Below are 24901 nucleotides of genomic sequence, written 5' to 3'. Positions count from 1 at the left end.
ATGGATTCAACCCTTGGATTGGGAAGATCCCCCAGAGAAGGAAATGGCAACCCAGAATAGGAAAGATATCTTACCATGCAAAACTTAATCTCTCACTATATTTTCCAATGGATGAGAAACACACAAGAGTGGCAGGTGCACGAATTTTAATAAAGGAGTATTGGCAGCAGGTTGAGGATAGTGGACCACTAGCACTCAAGATACTTTTGGCCAGCGATTCTCTCGGCTCCAGTCATTTTTCCCTTCTTTGCCAGAAATGTCTATCCTTACATAGAAAGGGAGGCAGCAGGGTTGATAATTTCTGCAATAGAGGTAGGGCTCTTCAGACTGTCTGCAAGCAGGTCTACAGATTCCCAAGTCACCCATGCATCGAAGCATGTGACGTCTGCCTGGCCAAAAAAAAAAAAAAAATACAGATAGTTAATTTCTATTTAGCAGTAACAAATCTGACAAGTCAGGGAGCATAGTGAAAGCATAAAGAGCTAAAACAGTAATAAGTATCATTTCACACCCGTTAAAGTGACCCAAACTCAGACTATTGAAAACAGTAAATGTGGCAAGGAAGCGGAGCAATAGGAAGTCTCACTCATTGATGGTGAGAAAGAAAAATGGTATAGCTTGGTGGTTTCTTACAAAACTAAGCATATTCTTACCCATGTGATCCTACAATTGAACTCCTTGTTCTGTACCCAAAGGACTTGAAACTTTATGTCCAGACAAAAATCTGCACACAGCTTTATTCATAAATGACAACATTTGGAAGCAACCAAGATGCCCTTCAGTAGGTGAGAAGATAAACTAAGACACATCCAGACAATGGGATATTGTTCAGCTCAAAAAAAAAAAAGAGCTATCAAGCTATGAATAGACACAGAGGAAGCTTAAATGCACATCACTAAGTGAAAGAAGCTGAACCAAGAAGCCTACCTACTGTATAATTCCAGTTATGTGACTTTCTGGAAAAGTATATGATTAAAAGGTCATTGGTTGCCAGGGGTTGGAATGGGGGAAGAGATGAGTATGTAGGGCACCGATGATGTGGGGGGTGGTGAAAATAGTCTATGTGATACTATCATAGTGGATTCATGTCAATATACATTTGTCCAAATCCACAGAATGTACAATCCCAAGAGTGAATCTTCATGTGAAATTATGGACTTGGGTGATTATGATGGGTTAATGTAGATATGTCAATTGTAATAAATGCACAACTCTGGTGGCAGATGTTATAATAGAGGAGCCTTGAATGAGTAAGGGCAGACAGCGTATGGGAAATTTCTGTCCCTTCTTCTCAATTTTGCTGTGAACCTAAAACTGGCTTAAAAAAATAAAACCCGTTTTAGTGAATACCTTAAAATAAATAAAGCTGCTATAAACACTTGTCTATAGGTTTTTGGAACTACATTTTCATTTCTCTGGAATATATGCCCAAGAGTACATTTGCTGTGTGGTATAGTTATTATATATTTAGTTTAGTTTTTTTTTTTTTTAAACTGCCAAACTATTTTCTAGAGTGTGGTTGTACCATTTAACATTCACTAAAGTGATGTATAAAAGAATCAGTTTCTCTGCATCATGGCTGGCATTTGGTATTGTCACTATTTTTAATTTTAATTGTTCTGATAGATATGTAAGGAATCTCATTGTGGTCTTAATTTAATTTGCATTTTTCTAATTGCTAGTGATGTTGAGCATCTTTTCATGTGCTCCTTTGCCATCCGTATAACCTCTTTAGTGAAATATCTTTTCACGTTTTTCTTCCAGTTGAATTGTGTACTTTTTTCTGTTGAGTTTTGAGAGTTGTTTCTATATTCTAGATACAAGTTCTTTGTCACATATGTGGTTTGCAAATATTTCACCCAATTTTTTTTCCAATTTTTAATTTGTCTTTTCATCTGTCCTTTTCATAGGATCTCACAGAGTGAAAGTTTTAAATTTTGATTGAATCTATTTTTTTTTCTTTTATGGATTATGCTCTTCATCTCTAAGAACTCTTCACCTAGCCCTAGGTCCGAACATTTTTCCTGTGTTTTCTTCCAGAAGTTTACATTTTACTTTTAAATCTATGATACACTTTGGGTTAATTTTTGTGTAACTTGTTAGGTTTAGGTTGAGAGCCTTTTTTCTCTGCCTACAGACTTCCAATTGCTCCAGCAATATTTATTGAAAAAGACATTTTCTTCTATTGAATTACTTTTGCACGTTTGTGAAATATCAGTTGGTTGTCCTTGTGTAGGGCTCTTTCTGTTCAATTGAACTGTGTGTCTATCTCTCCACCATGACCACACAGTCTTGGTTACTTTAGCTATGTAAGTCTTGAAATCTGGTAGAATAATTTCTCCACATTTGTTCTTTGTTTTAGCCATTCTCATTTCTTTGCCAATTTCTCTACAGATGAAATATAGAGCAGACAATCTTATCTATATCCACAATAAACCTTATTGGAATTTTGATAGAAATTGTATAAAACGGATCTATAAATTTAAGGAGAATTTACATCTTTCCTAGCTGAATCTTACAATCTATAATCACAGTGTGTCTTCATTTATTTATATCTTTTTTGATTTTTTATCTACATTCTGTAATTTTCAGTACAATTTCTGTACATGTTTTATTAGATATTCACTTAAGCATCTTATTTTTTGGAGTGATTGTGACTGATGTGTTTTTAATTTCAGTGTTCATATGATCTGTGATAGGACATAGCAATATAACTAATTTTAAAAATTTATTTATTTTTAATTGGAGAATAATTTCTTTACAATGTTATGTTCATTTCTGCCACACATCCACAGGAATCAGCCATAGGTATACACGTGTCCCCTCCCTCTAGAACTTCCCTCCCACCTCCCACACTATCCCACTCCTCTAGGTTGTCTCAGAGCACCATGCTGAGCTCCCTGTGGTATACAGCAACTTCTCATTAGCTATCTGTTTTACAAATGCATGCATGTATGCTAAGTTGCTTCAGTCGTGTCTTACTCTTTGCGACCCTACAGACTGTAGCCCGCCAGGCTCCTCTGTCCATGGGATTCTCTAGGCAAGAATACTGGAATGGGTTGCCGTGCCCTTCTCCAGGGGCTCTTCCCAACCCAGGGATCAAACTTGCATCTCTTACATCTCCTGCATTGGCAGGTAGATTCTTTTCCACTAGCACCACCTGGAAAGCCCATTTTACAAATGATAATGTATATAATATTTTACAAATGGTAATGTATATATTACAAATGGTAATGTATATAAAAATGAAGATTAATCCTTTGTCGTTTGCTTCATTTGCAATTATTTTCTCTCATTCTGAGGGTTGACTTTTCATCTTGTTCAGTTTCCTTGGCTGTACAAAAGCTTTTAAGGTTAATTAGACTCCATTTATGGGCTTCCCTGGTGATTCATATGGTAAAGAATGGCCGCTCTTTTAGTTTGTCCCACCTTCTCCTTCCCTCACTGTGTCCATAAGTCTGTCTCCATGTCTGGGTCTCTATTCCTGCCCTGCAAATAAGTTCATCACTACCATTTTTCTAGATTCCATACATATCTGTTAATATACAATATTTGTTTTCTCTTTCTGACTTACTTCACTCCATACAACAGACTCTAGGTTCATCCACCTCACTGGAACTGACTCAAATTTGTTCTGTTTTATGGTTGATAGTCCACTGTATATATGTACTACAACTTCTTTATCCATTTATCTGTCGATGGACATCTAGTTTGATTCCATATCCTGGCTATTGTAAATAGTGTTGCAATGAACATTGGAATACATATGTATTTTTAAATTGTGGCTTTCTCAGCTGGGTCATATGGTAGTTTTATTCCTAGATTTTTAGGTATCTCCATACTGTTCTCCATAGTGGCTGGATCAATTTACATTCCCATCAACAGTGCAGGAGGGTTCCCTTTTCTCCAAATCCTCTCCAGCATGTATTTTTTGTAGATTTTTTTATGATGGGCATTCTGACTGGTGTGAGGTGATGCTTCATTATAGTTTTGCTTTGCATTTCTCTAATAATAAGCATTGTTGAGCATTTTTTTTTCATGTGTTTATTAGCCATCTAGATGTCTTCTTTGGAAAAAATGTCTGTTTAGGTCTTCTGCCCATTTTTTGATTGGGTTGTTTGTTTTTCTGACGTTGAGCTGCATGAGCTGCTTATATATTTTGAAGATTAATCCTTTGTCAGCTGTTTCATTTGCAATTATTGTCTCTCATTCTGAGGGTTGTCTCTTCATCTTGTTTACAGTTTCCTTTGCTGTGCAAAAGCTTCTAAGTTTAATTAGGTTCCATTTATGGGCTTCCCTGGTGGCTCATATGATAAAGAATCCACCTATAATGCAGGAGACCCCAGTTCAATCCCTGGGTTGGGAAGACCCTCTGGAGAAGAGAATGGCTACTTACTCTAGTATTCTTGCCTGGAGAATCCTATGAACAGAGGAACCTGGAGGGGTTCCTCTAGCCTATGGGGGATCCCCATAGGCTTTGCAACCTATGGGGTCACAAAGAGTTGGACATGACTGAGCAATTAACACTTTCACTTTCAGGTTCTATTTGTTTATTTTTGCTTTTATCTCTGTTACTCTGGGAGGTGGATCATAGATGGCCTTGCTATGATTTATGTTGAAAAGTCTTCTGCCTATGTTTTAATCTAAGAGTTTTATAGTTTCTGGTCTTACATTTAGGTCTTTAATCCATTTTGAGCTTATCGTTATGTATGGTGTTAGGACGTGTTCTAATTTCATTCTTCCACATGTAGCTGTCCTGTTTTCCCAGCACCACTTGTTGAAGAGACTATCTTTTCTGCATTGTATTGTCTTGCCTCATTTGTCAAAGATAAGGTGCCCAGAAGTGTGTGGTTTTATCTCTGGGCTTTCTATCTTGTTCCATTGGTCTATATTTCTGTTTTTGTGCCAATACATACTGTCTTGATGACTGTAACTTTGTAGTATAGTCTGAAATTAGAAAGGTTGATTCTTCCAGCTCCATTTTTCTTTCTCAAGATTGCTTTGGCTATGTGGAGTCTTTTGTGTTTCCATACAAACTGAGAAATTTTTTGTTCTAATTCTGTGAAAGATACCACTGGTAATTTGATAGGGATTCCACTGAATCTATAGGTTGCTTTAGGTAGTATCATCATTAGAAATACAACTAACGTTTGTATGCTTATCTTGTATCCTGTGACCTTACTAAACTTACTCATTGGTTCTAGATTTTTTCATAGATTCTCTTGTATTTTCTGCATAAATCATTATGACACCTGCAAATACAGTTTTTTCCTTCTTTTCTAATCTATATACCTTTTATTTCCTTTTCTTGCCTTAATGCACTGCTTAGAACTCCCCAGAATTAAAAGGAATGAACTATTGATCCATATAATTTGGGTAGATCTCAAGAACATAATGTTGAGTGAAAAAAAAGTCAGTCTCAAAAGATCAAATATGATTCATTTATACAAGTCTTGAAATGACAAAATTATAGAGATGGGAAACAGATTAGTAGTTATCAGGGATTAGGGGTAGTGACAGAAGGTGAGGGCAAAGAGGAGAGTCTGTGCCACTAGAAAGGAATAGCAGGAGGGAGATCTTTTTGGTGACAGAAGGGTTCTGTAATCTTGATCATAATAATGGTCACATTATTATGACCATTATTATGACTTGTGATAAAATGTCATGAAAGTAGGCACATTCATTGCACCAGTATCAGTTGTACTGCTGTACAAACAGAGGCTGACTTGAGCTGATGTTATACCAGCAGGCCTATGTATCAACCTGAAAAAAAAGTCCAGGATGGACACCCAGTCTTCCTTGCTTTGGGATCACAATGCTTCTACAGCTGCCAGGTCAACCCCCCCACCCCAGGGGGCTCTGCTCTCCCCTGCCAACGTTTCTACTCTTCCTCTTCATCTCTCAGCCTACAAGGAATAAAAAGAAAGATTCAAGTAGGCCTTCCAAAAGCAAAAACAATTCTTTCTGCCATATCCCCGGAGAAAAGATCCCTTTCCATTTTCCTTGAGAAGAAGGGCCAATGTGAGATTTACACCCAAAAGTGTACACAGAAGAGTGCTTTTGACATGGTAAAGCAAGCAGGCCAGCCTGCTTCAACCTTTCTCCCCTGGAGAAAGGCCATGGCACTCCAGAAAGAAGTTTCAAAAGTGCTCAAACTACCCTCAAAGCTTTTGTTGGGGTCTTTGCACCTCTTAGCACCTGCACTCCTACTAGCCCCCATCACTGTGCCCCACCGCTCTCTTATCACCATGGCAACCTAACATCACCTTCAATGTCCCCGCAGCCCTCTCACCAGCAGCCAGAGAAAATCTGCTTATTTATCCCAGTATTGTCTTGGACCCACTTCTGAAAATGGATCACTTTTCCTCCTTGGGCCTCAGTTTCCCAATCTGTGAAATGGGAAGACAGAGGAAAGTTGCCTAGACCAGAGATTCTCATAGTTTGGGGGCTATCTGGAATACAGGACATTTGACGGGGAGTTATGGGGTCTAGGGTTTTATTTCCCAAAAGAATAATCTAAGAGAATTTTCAAAATTTCACATGCCCAGACCCCAGAGACTCAAGTTCAGAGATTCAGACAAGGGAGTTATGTGTCTTCTGAAGACTTATGGTGACTCAACAGTGAGTTCCAAGCCCTTTTTTCATCCCACCATTGTATCACTCCCCATGGCTGTCTCTACCTAAAGTACAGAGGAGGTTCTTAATAAATGTTATTGACTGAGTGAAAAAGCCATGCCTCATAGTGAATTAATTTGGTGAGAGGATGACTGGCTGTGTGTGAAGAAGTTAACACCAGGCCCCAGGTATTGGGGAATCCTTAGGCTCTTCCCTTTCTAACTGTGAAACCTGTGTATTTTAAGAGCAAACTAATGAATAAGTTGTAAGAATCCCCTTGAGCAAGGCTCCAGAGCTGCTCTGCAACCTTCTTAATATGCCAGCTGGAGCCAAATTCACCTGAGACAGTGGGACTCTGATCCCTCTAACCCAGAAAGGATCCCACCCTGAATGATGCTTGATGCAGCAGCTATTTATAAAACTCCCCCCACACACCAAATCCACTTGTACTTTCACATGTGAATTCATAATTCACCTATTCATTCACCCAGGACCCACTATGTCAAATCTGACCCAAGTGCTGGGCTTAACAACAGGCATACTGATGTAAATAAGAGTGATCTCAACCCCCAAGGCTTTCCATCTGGTGTGTGTGTACTTGGGGATTAGTGAGAAGGGAACAGTGACAAATAATTACACAAGAACACAATGCGTGCCCTAAGAATGGCTTGCTGTGGGCATCTGAAAACAACCTGGGAAGAAAGGACTGTGTTGGTCCCCACGGCTCTGCAGATACCTACCTCACAGAGTTATTTCAGAGGAGTGAGTTTGGTTCAAACTTTGACTTAAGAGTTTGTCAAGTAGTTATTCTTTTAAATAAAAGCAACATATCTAAAATTAAAAAGTAAAAAAAGATGAACACTTTGTGAAGCCAGTCAGAACTCAATTTGAACACCTTCTCTATCTTAATGTTGCGCAACCTTGGCTGATTATATCACCTCTTTAGACCTCAGTTTCTGCATCAGTAAGATAGGGATACTAAGAGGGTTGTGTAAGAATAGGATGATTTCAGGTCTATAAGCACCCATCACTGTGCCTGGCACATAAGAAGTGTCAATGACAACTATTTTATAGCTACTGTTATTGTAATCATTAAGAAACAGTGAGACAGAGCTCCTGTGCACACTTTTAATGGTAGGGGCATTAGTTGGGCTTTGAAGGATGAGAAGGAGTTTATCACAGAGATGAGCCTAGTGATGGGGACAAGGTGAAGGGGAACCATGGACCAAGGCAGCAGGAGGGGCAGGGGAGGATGGTAAAAGCTGAAAGAGAAAGTCTGTGAGCAGCAGCCATGGGAAATGAAGCTGAGTTATCATTTCAATGAGTAAATTTATGTGCTTTATCCTTCTTTAGTACTTGGAAACCTTCTGATTCTTTGGGCTGTGGTCTCTTGAGCATCAAAAGGCATGTCAGCCAGCTTCCCTAGAAATCCAAGGATTTGGGCTCAGCTAAGTCCCTGTCCACCCCAGCTCATTCACTCCAAAACCAGGCCAACTGTCTCAGCCTAAAGAGGCTCCCATTCACTAGGGATTAAGTCTCTTGGCTTCCCACACATGCTCTTCAGTCCATTCCAGCTCCAATAGCCTTCCCTGCAGCTGGCAGATGAAGAATTATGTTCAGAACTGCAATAATTACCCAACTGCCGCAGCCAAGCCCCAGAGACATCTCTTTGCTAACTCTTAACACCCTTCCTGCCATTTCCCCACCCTCAATCCATTTGGAGTATCATTCCTCATGATTGACAGACACAAGAAACAGATTTGCAAATTTTAATGGAATGTAGGAACTAAAGAACAGGAAACAAAGTCATCTCTATCCATGATTTCCATGTATCTTCCCTGTGTTGACAAGTTTGGCCTTAACTGTCTCCTTCTTGTTTCACTTGAGGAGTGGTCCAAGGGAGGATTCGATCAATTGTCATTGGTACGATTGTCAAATAACGACTAAGGATACAGCATCGTTTATGATTTGAGCAGCGTGTGACACTGTCTTCATCATTTTTGCACACCAACCGGCATTTTCCCTTCATCCAACATTCTTCCTCTGGACATAGGAACACCCATTAAGTAGATGTTAGTATTCCTCAGCTGGATAGACAAGGGGAAGCAGAGGAGGTGTAGGAGTTCAGGGGAGGAGTGGAGGGAGAGAGTTAATGCTAGACCCAGTCCAAGGAAGGGAGAGAAGAGACCTCACAAGGGGAGAGAATTGAGGCAATTTTTCCAAGGTTGGGAACTCAAGGGTTTTAAGAAAGCCTTTTTCATAATCTCACATTTCTGTCTTCCTATCCCCCCACCTCCTGCTCCTAACTTTGAGATCAAATGATGTCAATAAAGTTCCCACCTAACAGAGCTTGGGAATGATGGGAAAAGAACAGTGAACATCTGTCTTATTAGGGAATGGAAGAGAGTCCCTCACATTTCCACAGATTCAGCTCTTTATCAGTTGTCTAGCTTGAACCCAACAAATCCCAACTCCAACCCAACTCAATCTCCAATCCTCCTTGACCAATTCAAACTCAAATACCCAGGCCAATTTTAATTAGAACTCCCAGCTTTACCCAACTCAATGCCCCTGGAGCCCTAACTCCCGGTCAAACCCAAGTCTAATCAAGTCACCAACTTCAATCCTAAGCAGCATTCCATCACCTAGCTGAACCTCAGGCACCCGGGCACCATCCAGTACCAACTCTCAACCTCAGTCCAAGCCCCAATCTAATTCCCAACACCAAATCCACTCAACTCAAAATTCCATACCCCCTCCAGCCTACTCCAAACCATCAAGGAAGCCCAACTCCTCGCCTCTGGCTCTTCCTCATTTTCCCACTATCACTCCGATCCAAAGTCTTGCCACCCCATCACAACTCACCCTCAACCTTCAATGTAATCTCCCAAACCCCTAAGAAGTCCCCAACCCGCACCAGACCCTTTACCCCTAAGCCCTCCTCCATGATGCCAGCAGAATACCAGCCTTCCCTTCAGTGTTAGGTACTCCAAATATCTCCATCCCCCTACCTTGGCAGAAAAAAAAAAAAAAAAAAATCAGGGAGAGATGTGAACATGAGATGATTATGAGAAAACGTCCCAAAACCACATGAATTGAGAAAGGGCTTCAGATGCTGTCCACAGTGAGGGGGAAGAGGAAGGAGAGACATTTATGACCAAGATCCCAGACATTTGAGAGACACCCGAATTACCTGATACCACTGGTTCCATGGCCAGAAGGATGGCAAGAAACAGGAAAAGAAACTTCATGACTGGAAGGTCACAGGAGAAGGACGTGGTTGTGCTGCAGGCTATGGAGAATAGAGCTATCCTCTGCAGGGATGAGTCTTGTTTTCATTGGCAGGACCGTGGGCAGTGAATTACAGCAGAAGAGGATTTATATCAGATCAAACAAGCCGAAGGACAATGTGTAGCAGATTCTGCAGCAAAGAACGAGACGAGAGCGTGGGAAACCGGCCAGCATCCGTGCCAAAAGGGCTTTTCTCTCCTAGTAAGGAGACAGGCAAATTAAAGCCGTTTGGCCTTTTGAGATCCACAAAGGGATTAATCAATTAATGCATATCAAGACACATTTAATTTTTTTCCTTTTTTAATTAAATTTATTTGTTTTTAATTGAAGGATAATTGCTTTACAGTATCATGTTGGTTTCATATCAACATGAATCAGCCATAGGTATACATGTGTCCCCTCCCTCTTGAACATCCCTCCCACTTCCCCCTGCATCCCACCCCTCTAGGTTGTTACAGAGCCCCAATTTGTGTTCCCTGAGTCATACAGCAAATTCCTATTGGCTATCTATTGTACACATGGTAATGTATGTTTCCATGTTACTCTCTTCATGCATCCCACACTCTCCTTACTCCCCACCCCCTGCCCTGTGTCCCTAAGTCAAATATTTAATTTTTAAAAAATTCTTATTCTCAACTTTCTAACAGAAAATTCACACGTGTATGTCTTTCTGAACCTTGAACTTGCCAATCTCATTCTCAGCTCAGACCCTTAGCATTTATAACTTGCTCTTCCTATAAAGTTCTTCCTTCAGACTGGCTCCTGTTCACCATTCAGTCTCATATTAAATGTCACTTCTCAGAGAGGCTTTTCCTGGTCACCTTAGATTAAGGGTACTCCCACACACACAGTCACTCTGTATCATAATAACTTGTTTTGTGACCTTCATATAGTCACTTGTTCCTTTTCAATTTATTCTACATGATTAATCTTTGCCTCTCCCATTAGAATGTCAGAAATTTGCTTTGTGACTCCAGTGCCCATAATAATATCACCTGGTGTATTAATCAGGATATTAATTCAACTGTTTAAATACATTATCTCCCCAAACAGTAATTCTAAGAGACAGACATTGATTTCTGTCTTATATAAAAGAAATTTCTTTCTTATGTAAAAAGCTTCATCACTAAAAGCAAGGGCTTCCTTGGCAGCTCAATTGGTAAAGAGCCAGGCTGCAATGCATGAGACCTGGGTTGAATCCCTGGGTTGGGAAGATCCCCTGGAGAAGGAAATGGCAACCCACTCTAGTATTCTTGTCTGGGAAATCCCACTGACAAAGGAGCCTGGTGGGCTACAGTTCAAGGGGTCAAAAGAGTTGGACACGACTTAGTGACTAAAAACCATGCCATTAAAAGTAGGGCACAAGATTCCTTCTGATTTGATGCTGTGCCATTCCTATCAGGCAGCTTCATTTGATCCTCTGGTTCTCAGGAAGAAGAGAAAGAAGGAAATGAAGTGCACCATTTTTCCTTTAAGGATCCCACCCAAAATCTGCACACATCACTTCCATTCCAGTCAATTGGCCAGAGTTCATTCAAACAGATATATCTAGCTGGACGGTAGGCTGGAAATAGTTTCTTTATTCTGGGCAACCATGGCTAGCTGAAGTTCAGGGGTTGTCTTACTAAGAAGAAGGGGAAGACAGATACTAGAGAAGAGCTAGCAATTTCGGACACACTTAGCACATTGCAGGTGCTTCAAAAATGTTGTAGACTGAGTAAATATCTTACACATTGAATAAGGTTATAAGAAATAATCTAAAGGGGAGGCAACTCGAGTCATTCTAGAGAGTAGAGAAAGCATGTGGACTGTGCCCCTTCAGTCAAGCTTCAGAAGAAGCTGAATAAGAGCTGGACCCTTTAAGATACTATACACTGTTATAAACTAGATAACTAATAAGAACCTACTGCGTAGCACAGGCAACTCTACTAAATATTCGGCAATGACCTATATGTGGATAGAATCTTAAAAAGAGTGGATACATATATATGCATAACTGATTCACATAAAAGGTATGAGAGAAGGAAAACACCACTGAAAGTTGGAGCCCTCAGAGAAGACACTCTCTCCCAAGCTATGGGAGTGGCCACAATAACCAGCTAATTAGCACTGACCCTCTGCTAGGTTGGGCTTCCCTGGTAGCTCAGACAGTAAAGAATCCTCCTGCAATGCGGGAGACCTGGGTTCGAGCCCTGGGTTGGGAAGATCCCCTGGAGAAGGGAATGGCTACCCACTCTAGTATTCTGGCCTGGAGAATTCCACGGACTATATAGTCCATGGGGTCACAAAGAGTCGGGTACAACTGAGCAACTTTCACTTTCACTCTGCTAGGTTGGTGACAAGTATTTCACAAGTATAGTCTCACTTCATCCTCACAACACCAATAGAGTTCCTGCCTCGTTGTTCTAGCTTGGACACTAAAGTACAGAAGCACAAGCAATTTGCCCAACTCTGACCAAATGGGGATTTCAGGATTTGAACTCAGATCTGACTGGCTCCCAGTTATAGTACTTCTATCCACAACCTGGTCTCCCATTGTTTCTTCAGACTTGGAATAGCAAGGGTCCCTTCTAAGTGAGGAAGCCAGTCAAAAGGAAACCTCTAGTGATTCTTGCCTAGAAAAATTTGAAGAGCTTCTACAGAAAGTAGGCACAGGTGAGATCAGAGAAATGAGGGTCACTTTCTTGTGACTCTCCTTATTTTATAACAGGTTTATTGAAGTATAATTTACATGCCATAAAATCCACTCATTAAGTGTACAAAGCAATGAATTATGCAGAGCTGTACCTCTGTCACTATAGTCGAATCTTGAAAATTTCCATCACCCCCAAAATATCCCTCACACCCATTTGTAGTTACTACCCTTTCCCACCCCCAGCCGTGATGGAACCACTGTTTATAAGAATACCATCAACTATGTATTAAATATCATCTGGGGTTAATCCTTTCAAGGAAAAGGTATGTATGACTATGGATGAAGCCATGGCTCGGGGGATAACATGAATAAACCAGGGCCACTGAGGCAGTCAGGATTCAAACTCAGAACTCTCTCCAAAAGGGTCCAGATCAAGGGGAAGATATTTGTAAAGAGTGGGAAATGTATCATTTTTTAAGCTGAGGTGAAATACACTGTATAGCAAGAGATATTGAAAATACGAAAGAAAACAGGGTTTCTGGTGGAGAAAAATTCTAGACAAGCCAAAGGGAATGGAGTCAAAGAATTAGATAAAAACACTGGACCTTAACAGACTTTTCTTTCTTTTGAAAGAAAGGGGGTTTATAGAATGACTTCATAGCATTGCTCTTAAAACCCGAAACTTTTATGTCAAAAGTGAAAGTGAAAGTCACTCAGTTTGTGTCCAACTCTTTGTGACCCCATGGACTGAAGTCCATGGCATTGTCCCGGCCAGAATATAGGAGTGAGTAGCCTTCCTCTTCTCCGGGGGATCTTCCCAACCCAGAGATCGAACCCAAGTCTCCCGCATTACAGGTGGATTCTTTACCAGCTGAGCCACAAGGGAAGCCCAAGAATACTGAAGTGGGTAGCCTATCCTTCTCCAGCAGATCTTCCCAATCCAGGAATCGAACCAGGGTCTCCTGCATTGCAGGTGGATTCTTTACCAGTTGAGCAATCAGGGAAGCCCTTTTTTTGTCAAACAAACCTAAATTCAAATCCACCTCTGTGAGCTGCTCTCTATGTGACTACTGTAAAGATTTGTCTGTTTGGGGTTTTTTGTCTTGTCTACCGTTCATGACAGTCTCATCTTGTCTCATCTTCCCATTTGGAGGGAATCCTGTCACCATAGCGGTCTTGTGGAGGGACAGTGTCACCTCCCATTGTTCAAATACTTGTTTTCCTGCCTCTCTTGCAGCTGAGGTGTGAGCACGTGGCCTAGGCTCAGCCAGTTAGATTCCCTTTCTGTTCTTTGAATCGAGTGCTTGGGATTCCAGGAAGCGGTAACAGTGGAGGGCTTATCTTAGCAAAAGAACCCACCCACAATGAAAGCCAGTGCCCTGGTCAGTAGGGAAGCATAGTAACAAGGAGTGGAGTTCAGGGTCCCAAACAACGGTGTTCAACAGCAGCTCTATCCTCACTACTGGGTCTGAAGGCTGATTCTTCCCCTTGGCTCCATCTACCCCACCATTTTCTCAGCTTGACTCCATGCATCCTCTGAGCTGCCAAATAGTCAAAGTTTCGTTCGCTAAAAACCCTAACTGATGCAGTGAGCATGGGCAAATTGTTTAACCAATTTGGGGAGGATAATCATATGTACCTGATGGTTTGCTGTGTCCTTTAAGTGGTTAAAAATGTCTATCCAGTGTTTAGTGCAGTGCATGACTGGTAATAACACACTTTACTTACAATTTCTTTGTTTTTCTTTTTAATATTTATTTATTTATTTTTGGCTGCACTGGGTCAGCCTCGCTGCACATGGGCTTTCTCTATTTGCCACGAGCAGGGGGTACTCTTCATTGCAGTGCATGGGCTTCTCACTGCAGTGTCTTCTCTTGCTGCAGAGCATGGGCTTTGTTGTTCCATGGCACGTGGGATTTTCCCAGACCGGGGATCAAACCTGTGTCCCCTGCATTAGCAGGCGGATTCTTAACCACTAGATAGCCAAGGAAGTCCCAATTTCTTTGTTTTGAGGTGAGAGAGAAAGGAATGGGAACCTTGAGTGGGTTCAGCTTCTACAGTCTCAGTAACAGTGGAGCTAAATTCCTCGGTGGGGTGGAGAGATGGGACTTGCAGAAAATGAATAGAAATGAATAGTCTTGAGAAGCCACCATGTGTGACGGAGTCTGAGAGGGAAAACCTGTGAGCAGGGCCAGGGCTGGACAGGCCCAATAGGAAAACTGTACATCCTTAGGAATCCCGGCAAGGCATAGGCCAAAGATAAAGTCAAAAAATATGAAAACCTGTTGTCGCTTCAGCCTAAGAACATGTTTTGTGTCATTCTTCAGAAGTACATTCTTTTTCCAGAGTTGACTGTTGCTTGATTTTGAAAGCTACTTGGGCAGCACCATGGACTCTGTGCTTAAGGTCACTGGCTGTAGGTGTTGGCAGGATTTGCTCAGTGGGCAGTGGAGCTGCTCAGGATGAGGGAATGTGGGGGCAGTATCCAGCTATGTGATGGAGATGCCAGGGGTTGGGTTTGGCTCAGGGTTAGGAGCTGAGCACCTTACTCTGTATCCTCAATGATATCAGTCAGTGAAAAAGATGGTTTATTTCAGTGCTGCAGAACTCAGCATTGAATGAGACAACATTGCAAAGTGTTGACAAACTTGTATTCTGAAATTAGATTCTTGGTTGCATCATCTTGGAAATTTTCATTAACTCTGTACCTGTTTCCTCAGCTATACAGTGGGTTAGTAATAGCATTTTTTTCTTAAGGTTGTTAATGAAGATCAAATGAGTGAATACTATAAAGCACTTAGAACACCACCTGACATTTAGTGACTGCAGTATTTGCTGTGATTACTGAAATAAATCAGAGGATTCCAACCCAGATTCCAGGCCCTTCCTCTTTGCAATATTTCATAAGCCACCTATGAATCCTTGTATACACAGATTGTCCAAGAAGTTCTGCAATGATTCAGAGAAATGGCCTTGACTGAGATAAGGAGAAATTGAAAGAGTTGGTTTAGTTGCTATGGCATATTCACATTTGGGTGTCTGCATTTATGTATTACATTTTTTTTATATTGTAAGTGGCTCAGGTGGTAAAGAATCTGCTTGCAGTGCAGGAGACGCAAGTTCAATCCCTGGGTCAGTAAGATCCCCTGGAGAAAGAAGTTGCAACCCACTCTAGTATTCTTGCCTGAAGAATTCCGTGGAAAAGGGGCCTGGTGGGCTACAGACCATGGGGTCACGAAGAGTCAGACAAGATTGAGTGACTAACAATTTCAACTTCAATGTGTACACATATAAAATCTAAAAATAGCTGTGTATGCTCAAATATATCTTTTATGTTTATTTTGTGCATGTGTTGTTTGTATTTTGTATACATGAGTATTTGGATGTGCAAGAATGTTTGTAGTTGCCTGCAGTTTGTGTGTAGATGTGTAACTGGTATGTGGGCAAGTGTTTGTGTACTTCTGAGTATATATGTGCTTCTGTGTTTCTTCTCAGATCTTCAAATGCCATGGCCTAGAACTCCATCCGTGACAGTTGCATGGTGATTTTTCTGCTGAGCTGGGAAATCTGGGCCATGGCTAAGGGGCTGAGGAGGAACAGGGAGCAGGGGCTGTCGAGGTGGCCAAGCTCAAGCCACTGTGGGAGAAGGTGGCAGGAGACAGGGAAAGAGGCTGGCTTTGGTCAGAGTCAACTTAGACCCCGATTATTGTATGGTATTACTGGGACCCGCCAAGACCAGAACAAACTGTAGCCTTGGCCTTTGTAATGCCTCCCACATGGGTACATTCCGGCCTGGCCAGTGCTCTGAGACTGGCACCACCCACCCCTGAAATCTTTGCAAGTTACATTTTGAAGTTTTAAAGGGACTGCCCACTTCCTACAGCCTGAATCCCACGGTAGAGAGGAGGAGGGAAGTACCAATTATCAAGTTCCCAGGGCAAGTATTTTTACCTGATCTCATTTATTCCTCCCACCAACCTTGTTAATAACATAACAAAAAGGTAAAAGAAATGAGAATCATAGAATCACCACCTTTTACAGACATTTCTCACTCTCATACATTTATATCATTTCCTCATTTCCCCAGCAAGGAAGGTAAAGTATCCAGGTGAACATTTGTAGCTCAGAGAAAGGTGATACCAATGCCAAGGCCATATGAAAGTGTGTGTTTAGGAGGCGGGCTACTAAAGAGGGTGTGGATGCTAGAGAAACCCCTACAGCAAGATAGCCCCAGCTGTGTCTCGTTTCAAGCAATGTTCTGTAAAAGAAATAGATACTAGTAAAAAAAAAATCTAAAATTCTTTAAAATATTAATAGTCACATACCAGTTATGAATGCCCCACTACATTCAAGACTTGGGAAATGCTGCACTTCTTTTTTTTTTTAATTTCACTCCAAGATACCACTTGCAAAGTAAGTGAGATGTCCAGAGCCAGTTGTTACTGGGGTTTCCTGATCTTCTCCACTTGTTCCTCGTGGTTCTGGGAAATGAGGAAGGACCTGATCCCTATTTCATGATGATGATGTTCATTTCTCTTTTCCTCATGCTCAGGATACTGCTGATGAACTCTGCCAGTTATTCACTGGGCAGCTGGAGAACTGCTCACCACCATGGCTTTCTCCACTGACCTCAAGTCCAACCTGGAGGCCTTTGCTGCCTCTCTCAGGACCACGAACCTAGTGGCTGGGTCCACAGCCTCTGCCTGCCATGCTGGCAACCCCATCTGAGTACCTGTCACCTTGGAGTACTTTATCAAACACCCATGAAACCAAATCCCATCTCTTCTCCCAGTCAAGGAGATTCAACACCCCCAAATGATGGGCTTCTCTTCCTCTCTTGACCCTAAGACAAAGTCTTCATCCCACTTCTGAGACAATCCAATCTAACTGTTATCTTGCACCTAGGCCTCCCTAACAAAGATGAGGGCAGAGGGAGAGACAAGGTTGGCTTCAGAACACAAACTCACACACACACACACACACACACACACTCAATTCTCCAGTGAAAAAGGAGGAACACAAAGTATCCTGGCTTTCCTTCCAATAACTGGGCAGAAAAAAAAATTATATTTGTACTCTTTTTGCTGACGCTTCAAGAAAATGGATAAATAAATTATCAGGTAATTGCTACATCAAAATCTTAATTTATCACTCTGCCACAATGTTTGTTTAAAAATTCTAATACATTTATATCGCTAATCTCATTAATGTGCAATAATGTTTCTTTTAGGGAAAGGCATGCTGTCCTCAAGAACTCTGGATATTCAGAGAAGATGTCACTTGACTCACAAAAGCATACCTTTCAATCTGCTCAGCAATAATAGAAGGATTGACCAATGTATGACAGCAACGGACAGTGTCACCCATTCCTGTTAAGCATCTTGCCTTATTATCTCAACATGTATTTTTCGTATCATTCCATGCTTATTCAGGGCTTCCCTGGTGGCTCAGACGGTAAAGCATCTGCCTGCAGTGTGGGAGACCCAGGTTCCATCCCTGGGTTGGGAAGATCCCCTGGAGAAGGAAATGGCAACCCACTCCAGTACTCTTGCCTGGAAAGTTCCGTGGACTGAGGAGCCTGGTAGGCTACAGTCCATGGGGTCGCAAAGAGTCAGACATGACTCAGCAACTTCACTTTCACTTTCATGTTTATTCATATCAGACACTTACACTATTCTAATATGAAGCTATGCCTAAAAGAAGGAATTTTCTTGCAAGGCCATTTCTAATGTCTATTTTAAGCCAAACGTATAAGTAATTAAGTCAGACAATTGCTAAAATAATATTGGTTGAGTCCCCAGTTTATGCCAATTCTCTTCTGGGACAGAAAATCAATCAGCTGTGGTCTCTGTCTTCCTGGAGATTACTGCTGCTGCTAAGTCGCTTCAGTCGTGTCCAACTCTGTGCAACCCCAGAGATGGCAGCCCACCAGGCTCCCCTGTCCCTGGGGTTCTCCAAGCAAGAACACTGGAGTGGGTTGCCATTTCCTTCTCCAATCCTGGAGATTACAGTCTATCATAAAGACAAACATTGAACAAACATAAGTATAGGTGTGGTGGGTGCTGAAAAAGGGAAATGTGGGATGCCATCGACAAAGTCGGGATTAGGGTGAGGGGAAGGAGGTGCCTAGTGCGCAACATATAAGGAGACACTTGCACGACCTTGATGGTGAGTGCCTCCTTCTAGGTTGCACTCTGGGCACCTTCCTCTTCTCTCCCTTGTCCTGGCCTTGGCAATCAGAAAGATCAAAGTGGAAGAGAAAACACTCCAGGTAAGAGGAAAGGGTTGAGGATAATAGTCCCTAGCAGTGACCGCTTGGTGCCGCATCTTTGGACACTCAGCATCTGAATCCCTTTTCATCTGGGAATAATTCTCCATTCTCTGGATCTTGACAGAAAGGAGGACTGATCTTCTACTACAGAAAGTTGTTGTTGTTGTTCAGTTGCCCAGTAGTGTCCGACTCTTTGTGGCCCCATGGACTATAGCACACCAAGCCTCTCTGTCCCTCGCCATCTCCCAAAGTTTGCCCAAGTTCATGTCCATTGCATTGGTGATGCCATCCAGCCATCTCATCCTCTGATACCCTCTTCTCCTTCTGCCGTCAATCTTTCCCAGCATCAGGGACTTTTCCAATGAGTTTGCTGTTCGCATCAGATGACCAAAATTCAGCCTCAGCATCAGTCCTTCCAATGAGTATCCAGGGTTTATTTCCTAAAGATTGACTAATTTGATCTCCTTGCTGTCCAAGGGACTCTCAGGAGTCTTCTCCAGCACCATAGTTCGAAAACATCAATTCTCCAGCATTCTGTTTTCTTTACAGTCCAGCTCTCCAACCATATGTGACCACTGGAAAGACCATAGCCTTGACTATATGGACATTTGTCGGCAGAGTAACATCTCTGCTTTTCAACACACTGTCTAGATTTGTCATAGCTTTCCTGCCAAGAAGCAAATGTCTTCTGATTTCATGGCTGCAGTCACCATCCACAGTGATTTTAGAGCCCAAGAAGAGGAAATCTGTTACTACTTCCACCTTTTCCCCTTCTATTTGCCATGAAGTAATGGGGCCAGATGCCATGATATTAGTTTTTTTAATATTTAGTTTTAAGCCAGCTCTTTCACGCTCCTCCTTCACCCTCATCAAAAGGCTCTTTAGTTCCTCCTCGCTTTCTGCCATTAGAGTGGTATCATCCGCGTATCTGAGGTTGTTGATGTTTCTCCCGCCTAACTTCACTCCAGCTTGTGACTCATCCAGCCTGGCATTTCTCATGATGTGTTTAGCATATAGATTAAACAAACAGGGTGACAGCAGACAGCCCCGTCCTACCCCGTTCTCAATCTTGAGAAAGATTGAGTGCTACAGAAAGTAGTAAGGGCGAATATTTTGTGCCACCTGGGGAGTTAGCAGGCAGACACACAACCCAGGCTCAGCCAACTGGATGCTCCAATGAAAAAAATCTGAATCATAAAGAACTAAATCCAAACCACAGAGAAAGTGGAGAAAATACTCATGTATGCACAGCAGGCAGAGCCACTGTGGGAGAAGTTCAGGCAGATTTGATGTTGGTGTCCAGTCCCAGGACACCAATGCTGGTGGCGGGACCCTGGTACATTTTTTCTGTTCCCCATACCCCCTTTGTCCTTCCAAGTACAATTGTCTACACTTCCAGTTAGTTCTGTGAGTTCCATGTTTTCCTTCCTGCTATCCTTCCTTTCTTTCTGCTTAAGTTGGTCTCTGATGAACTCTAATCATTATATCCGATAATAAATTTAAGGTGTTTTATCATCAAATATGTTGAGAAAACATTGCTCTATTATTCAACAAGGAACCCCTGTGAGGTTGGACGCCACAATATGACCTGGCAGGGAGGTAAGAGATCAGCAGCAAAACTCAGGAGAGAAGGTCTGGAGAAAAGAGGAGAAAGGATGCTAATGAGAGACTGACGTGAAAGGGCAGCCCTGACAATAGTGAGGGAGAGTGGAATTTGTACAAAGATATTGTGGAGGAAGAATCAAGAAGCTGTGAGTGCCGACTTGACGTGAGAAGTGAAGAGGGCAGCATCAAAAGGCTTACATCTCAGACGATGGTAAAGCATGAGAACTTGGGAGGGGATACCTGTTCAAGTGAAAAGGTGACCTTCTTGGGCTTTAAATATTCATAGAGTTGGCAAATATTTATTACATTCCGGATGGAGCGAAGAGTGAAACTGACAAGAAATCCAAATTCTCCTGATAGACAAGAAACGGGTAAATGCACAAAATAATCACTGATTTTTGAGAAGTGCTAAGAAAGACATGGCAGTGACATGAAGAACTTTGTTAGCTATGATAATCAAGGATGATATTTAAACTTAAGACCTGAACACCCAGGTCAGGTGGGAGTGATGATGTCAGTAATGAGTGATTTAAGGAGGGCCAATACCTGGCTAAGGCTGAGGTCACGACTGGGGCAAGTATATTCCTGGCTCAAGTTTAGCTAGGGCTAGAGGGGGAGAAGGCAATGGCAGCCCACTCCAGTACTCTTGCCTGGAAAATTCCATGGACGGAGGAGCCTGGTAGGCTGCAGTCCATGGGGTCACTAGGAGTCAGACACGACTGAGCGACTTCACTTTCACTTTTCACTTTCATGCATTGGAGAAGGAAATGGCAACCCACTCCAGTGTTAGTGCCTGGAGAATCCCAGGGACAGTGGAGCCTGTTGGGCTGCCATCTTTGGGGTCACACAGAGTTAGACACGACTGAAGTGACTTGGCAGCAGCAGCAGAGGGTGGGAGCAGGGATTAATGGCAAATGACTACAAAGGAAATTTGGGAGATGATGGAAACGTTCTGAAACCAAAAATCATTGAACCATACCACTTAGCGTGGATAAACTTTACATGAAATTTATGTAGTGGTAAAAGCTTCTTTTTAAAGCTATATGCAAAAAGGAAAACTTGCTAGGGTAGAAGAAAAAGTCTAGGTCTACAGCTATAATGAGCTTGCCATGTCCCTGGCAAAAATTAATTTACTCCATCTTTAACTTGTCTTAGGAATAGTTTTATTTGAAGCTAACACAATATTGTAAATCAACTACCTTTCAATATAAAATTTAAAAACTAAATTTTAAAAAACATGTTGATGTATGGCAAAACCAATACAATATTGTAAAGTAATTAACCTCTAATTAAAATAAATAAATTTATATTTTTTAAAAAATAATAATAATAAAAACTGTATAAGAAATATGATCTTATCCATGCAGGAAAAGAAAGTTAGACAGATTACTTGCAAAGAAAGAACAGTCACTCTGATTTCAAGCATCCCAAGTGCAAAAGTAAATGTCATAATAATAAAAGGAAGACATTTTTATAAAATTTTAGTAGGTCAAATTAAGCTCTCAAAATTATATGTCACGCTAAGATGTAGCTCTTGTCAAGGCAATAGAAATATAATCAAGTGTGCTCATTTGATATACAAAAGAGGTTGTTTATGCTTACAGTTGATTTCACTGAATAGCAAACTATATACAATTCAGATGTAGTTTGATTTATAGACTATATTTCCCCCAGTACTTCATAGAAACACATCTATTGCAAATTCAAAGCCCCGAGTTCAGTTGCCTTTGGGGACAGGCAAGTAACACAAGTGAAGGAAGAAACTACCATGGTATATCAGAGTCATCATTTGGGGTTTTTTAGTACCACTCTTGATATTTAGCTTCTGCATCAGGGAAACTTTAGGTGAGGATTGTGGCAAACTGAGAAGGATTCCTGAAGATCGACACTTTTCAAGAATGAGAAACTGTTGCTGAGTCTTTAAATTTTTTAAAAAGAAATCTGATTATTAAATCCCAGAGGGATGGTATAGGGAGGGAGGAGGCAGGGGGGTTCAGGATGGGGAACACGTGTATACCTGTGGCAGATTCATGTTGATGTATGGCAAAACAAATACAATATTGTAAAGTAATTAACTTCCAATTAAAATAAATAAATTTATACTTAAAAAAAAATTTTTTTTTCAGTTTATTCATATGAAAATAGGGTTTGTCCAGAAGAAAAGACGTAAGGCCTGGAAGATGAGACCAAAACACAACTACACACATATCAGAGGCAGAGCTTTCTTAGGCAGAAGGAATGGCATGCAGCAAGGCCCTAGGGCAGAAAAAAGATTGTTGACATGAGGGAACAGAAAGGAGGCCAGAATGACCTGATTGTAAGGAGGAAGGAAGATGCCAGAGAGGTAAGCAAAGTCAGATTGGGCAGGGCCTCACCAGTTATAGCAAGGAGCTTAGATTTTACTCTTCGGGAAACAGGAAGCCATAGTTTGTAGTAAAACAGAACAGAGTTGTTGTTTAGTCACTAAGTCATGTCTGACTATTTTGTGATCCCATGGACTGTAGCCCACCAGGCTCCTCTGTCCATTGGATTTTCCAGGTAAGAGTACTGGAGTGGATTGTCATTTCCTCCTGCAGGGGATCTTCCCAACCCAGGGATAGAACTAGTGTCTCCTGCATTGGCAAGTGGATTCTTTACCACTGAGCCACCAGGGAAGCCCAAACAGAACAGTTACAGGATATAATTTATCTTTTGGTTGTGTAGAAAATTAATTAGGGGATTAAACAAGAAATCAGTTAGGATACTATTGTAGAAATTCAGATTAATAGTGGCTTCGTTGTAGCACTGTTTACAATAGCCAAGACATGGAAGCAACCTAAATGTCCATTCTCAGAGGAATGGATAAAGAAGATGTGGTACATATATATGACGGAATATTACTCAGCCGTTTAAAAGAATGAATGTCATTAGCAGCAACATGGATGGGCCCAGAGGTTGTCATATTGAGTGAAGGAAATCAGAGGAAGAGAAATATCGTATGATATCCTTATATGCAGAATCTAAAAAGAAATAATACAAATGAACTTATTTACAAAACAGAAACACACTCACAGACTTATGGTTACCAGAGGTGAGGGGTGGAGGGAGGGATAGTTAGAGAGTTTGGAATTGACATGAATGCACTGCTATATTTTAAATGGATAACAACATGAACCTACTGTACAGCACAGGGAATTCTGCTCAATATCATGTAACAACCTAAATGGGAAAAGAATACAATACATATATCTGAATCACTTTGCAGTTCCCCTGAAACTGTCACAACATTGTTAATCAACTATACTCCAATATAAAATAAAGTTTTTTTTTTTTTTTTCAAAAAAAGAAAAACTAGGCAAAGAAGCTAATAATAGCTTGAACTAGATGGAAAGACATGGATGGTCTTGAGACACATTTTTAGGGTAGAGCCATAGGATTTGCTGATAAATTGAATGCAGTGAAGCAAAGTAAGGAACCAAGGATGCCTTCTAGTTTGGAGCACCTGGGTACATATTGTTAGTATTTACTGAAAAGGGAGATAATAGGGTAATAACAAGGCTTGGTGAAGCGAGGTCCTCACCAAAAGGATACATTAGGCATCCAAATGAAAACGTCACTTAAGAAGGCAGATATATCAACTAGAGGTTTGAGAAAGAATGGGGTCAGAGATATGAATTTGGAAGTGATCAGCACGCGGAAGGTGTTCAAAACACCCAGTGCGGGGAGGGGGGGGGGGCGGACAGAAAGAAGCCCTGTAATTAGGCAGAAGTGAAGGAGATTACATAGAAGACCGAAAGGAAGTTGCTTGGCAAGTTTAAGGCAACCTAAGCATCCGGTAACTTAGACATCAAGAGAAGAAAGCGTTTCAATGAGCAGGTAGTGGCCCTGATGTCAAATATTGCCTAGAAGTCAATGAAAGGAAGATAGGGATGCCTCTGTTGAGTTTGACAACATCAGTGATAGTTAGGACCTCTACAAGAAAAGTTTCAATGGCAAGGTTAAAGCCAAATTGAATTCATTTGAAAAGTGAATGGGAAATGAGGAAGTAGGAAAGTGAAGGTAGTCAGCATTTTGAGAAATTTTTCTTTGAAGAATTGCAAAGAAATGGGGCATAGTCCTGAATGGGACCAAGGGATGTTTTGTTTTAAGATGGGAGGTATGAGAACATCTTTGTATAGTGATATAAATGGTCCAGAAGAGAAGAGGGAGGTGAAGAGAAGAATTGAAAATGAAATCCTTGAGTAGGGAAGGGAGGAATATGGACAAGCGGAGGGGTTGGTTTCTCAGGAGTAGGCAAAATTGTTCTATCCAAAAGGAAGACAGGAGTTATAAAATTGAATGAAAGAATAGGTAGATCTATTCAAGAAAAGTGGAGAAGGAAATGGCAACCCACTCCAGTATTCTTGCCTAGAGACTCCCGTGGACAGAGGAGCCTGGTGGGCTGCTGTCCATAGCGTTGCACAGAGTCAGACATGACTGAAGCGACTTAGCATGCATGCATGCAT

The 24901-nt window shown here is 41.4% G+C and overlaps 1 protein-coding gene across 1 annotated transcript; it reads right to left on the bottom strand.

Annotated features, from left to right (window-relative positions):
* Nucleotides 1-129: 129 nt before the first annotated feature.
* LOC147360452 (beta-defensin 119) lies at nucleotides 130-9934 on the bottom strand. The gene is made up of 2 exons (XM_086332587.1): nucleotides 9809-9934; nucleotides 130-389 (listed from the first exon to the last, which is right to left on the bottom strand). The coding sequence occupies exons 1-2, from the start codon at nucleotides 9864-9866 to the stop codon at nucleotides 196-198; spliced, it is 252 nt and encodes an 83-aa protein (XP_086188713.1). The 5' UTR covers nucleotides 9867-9934; the 3' UTR covers nucleotides 130-195.
* Between the last annotated feature and the right edge of the window lie 14967 nt (nucleotides 9935-24901).

The sequence above is a fragment of the Bos grunniens genome, chromosome 13 (genome assembly GCF_055505025.1).
Source record: "Bos grunniens cultivar Pamir isolate PY7600 chromosome 13, Bosgru_T2T1.0, whole genome shotgun sequence".
Classification (NCBI taxonomy): Eukaryota; Metazoa; Chordata; class Mammalia; order Artiodactyla; family Bovidae; genus Bos; species Bos grunniens.
Note: the sequence above shows the minus strand (reverse complement) of the source record. Positions and strands in the feature narration are given on the sequence as shown.

Coding starts and splice junctions, on each gene's coding strand:
- LOC147360452 (XM_086332587.1), bottom strand. CDS start 9,866: ATGAAGTTTCTTTTCCTGTTTCTTGCCATCCTTCTGGCCATGGAACCA. Junction 390..9,808: donor CATGGAACCAGTGGTATCAG/GTAATTCGGGTG, acceptor TTTTTTGGCCAG/GCAGACGTCACATGCTTCGA.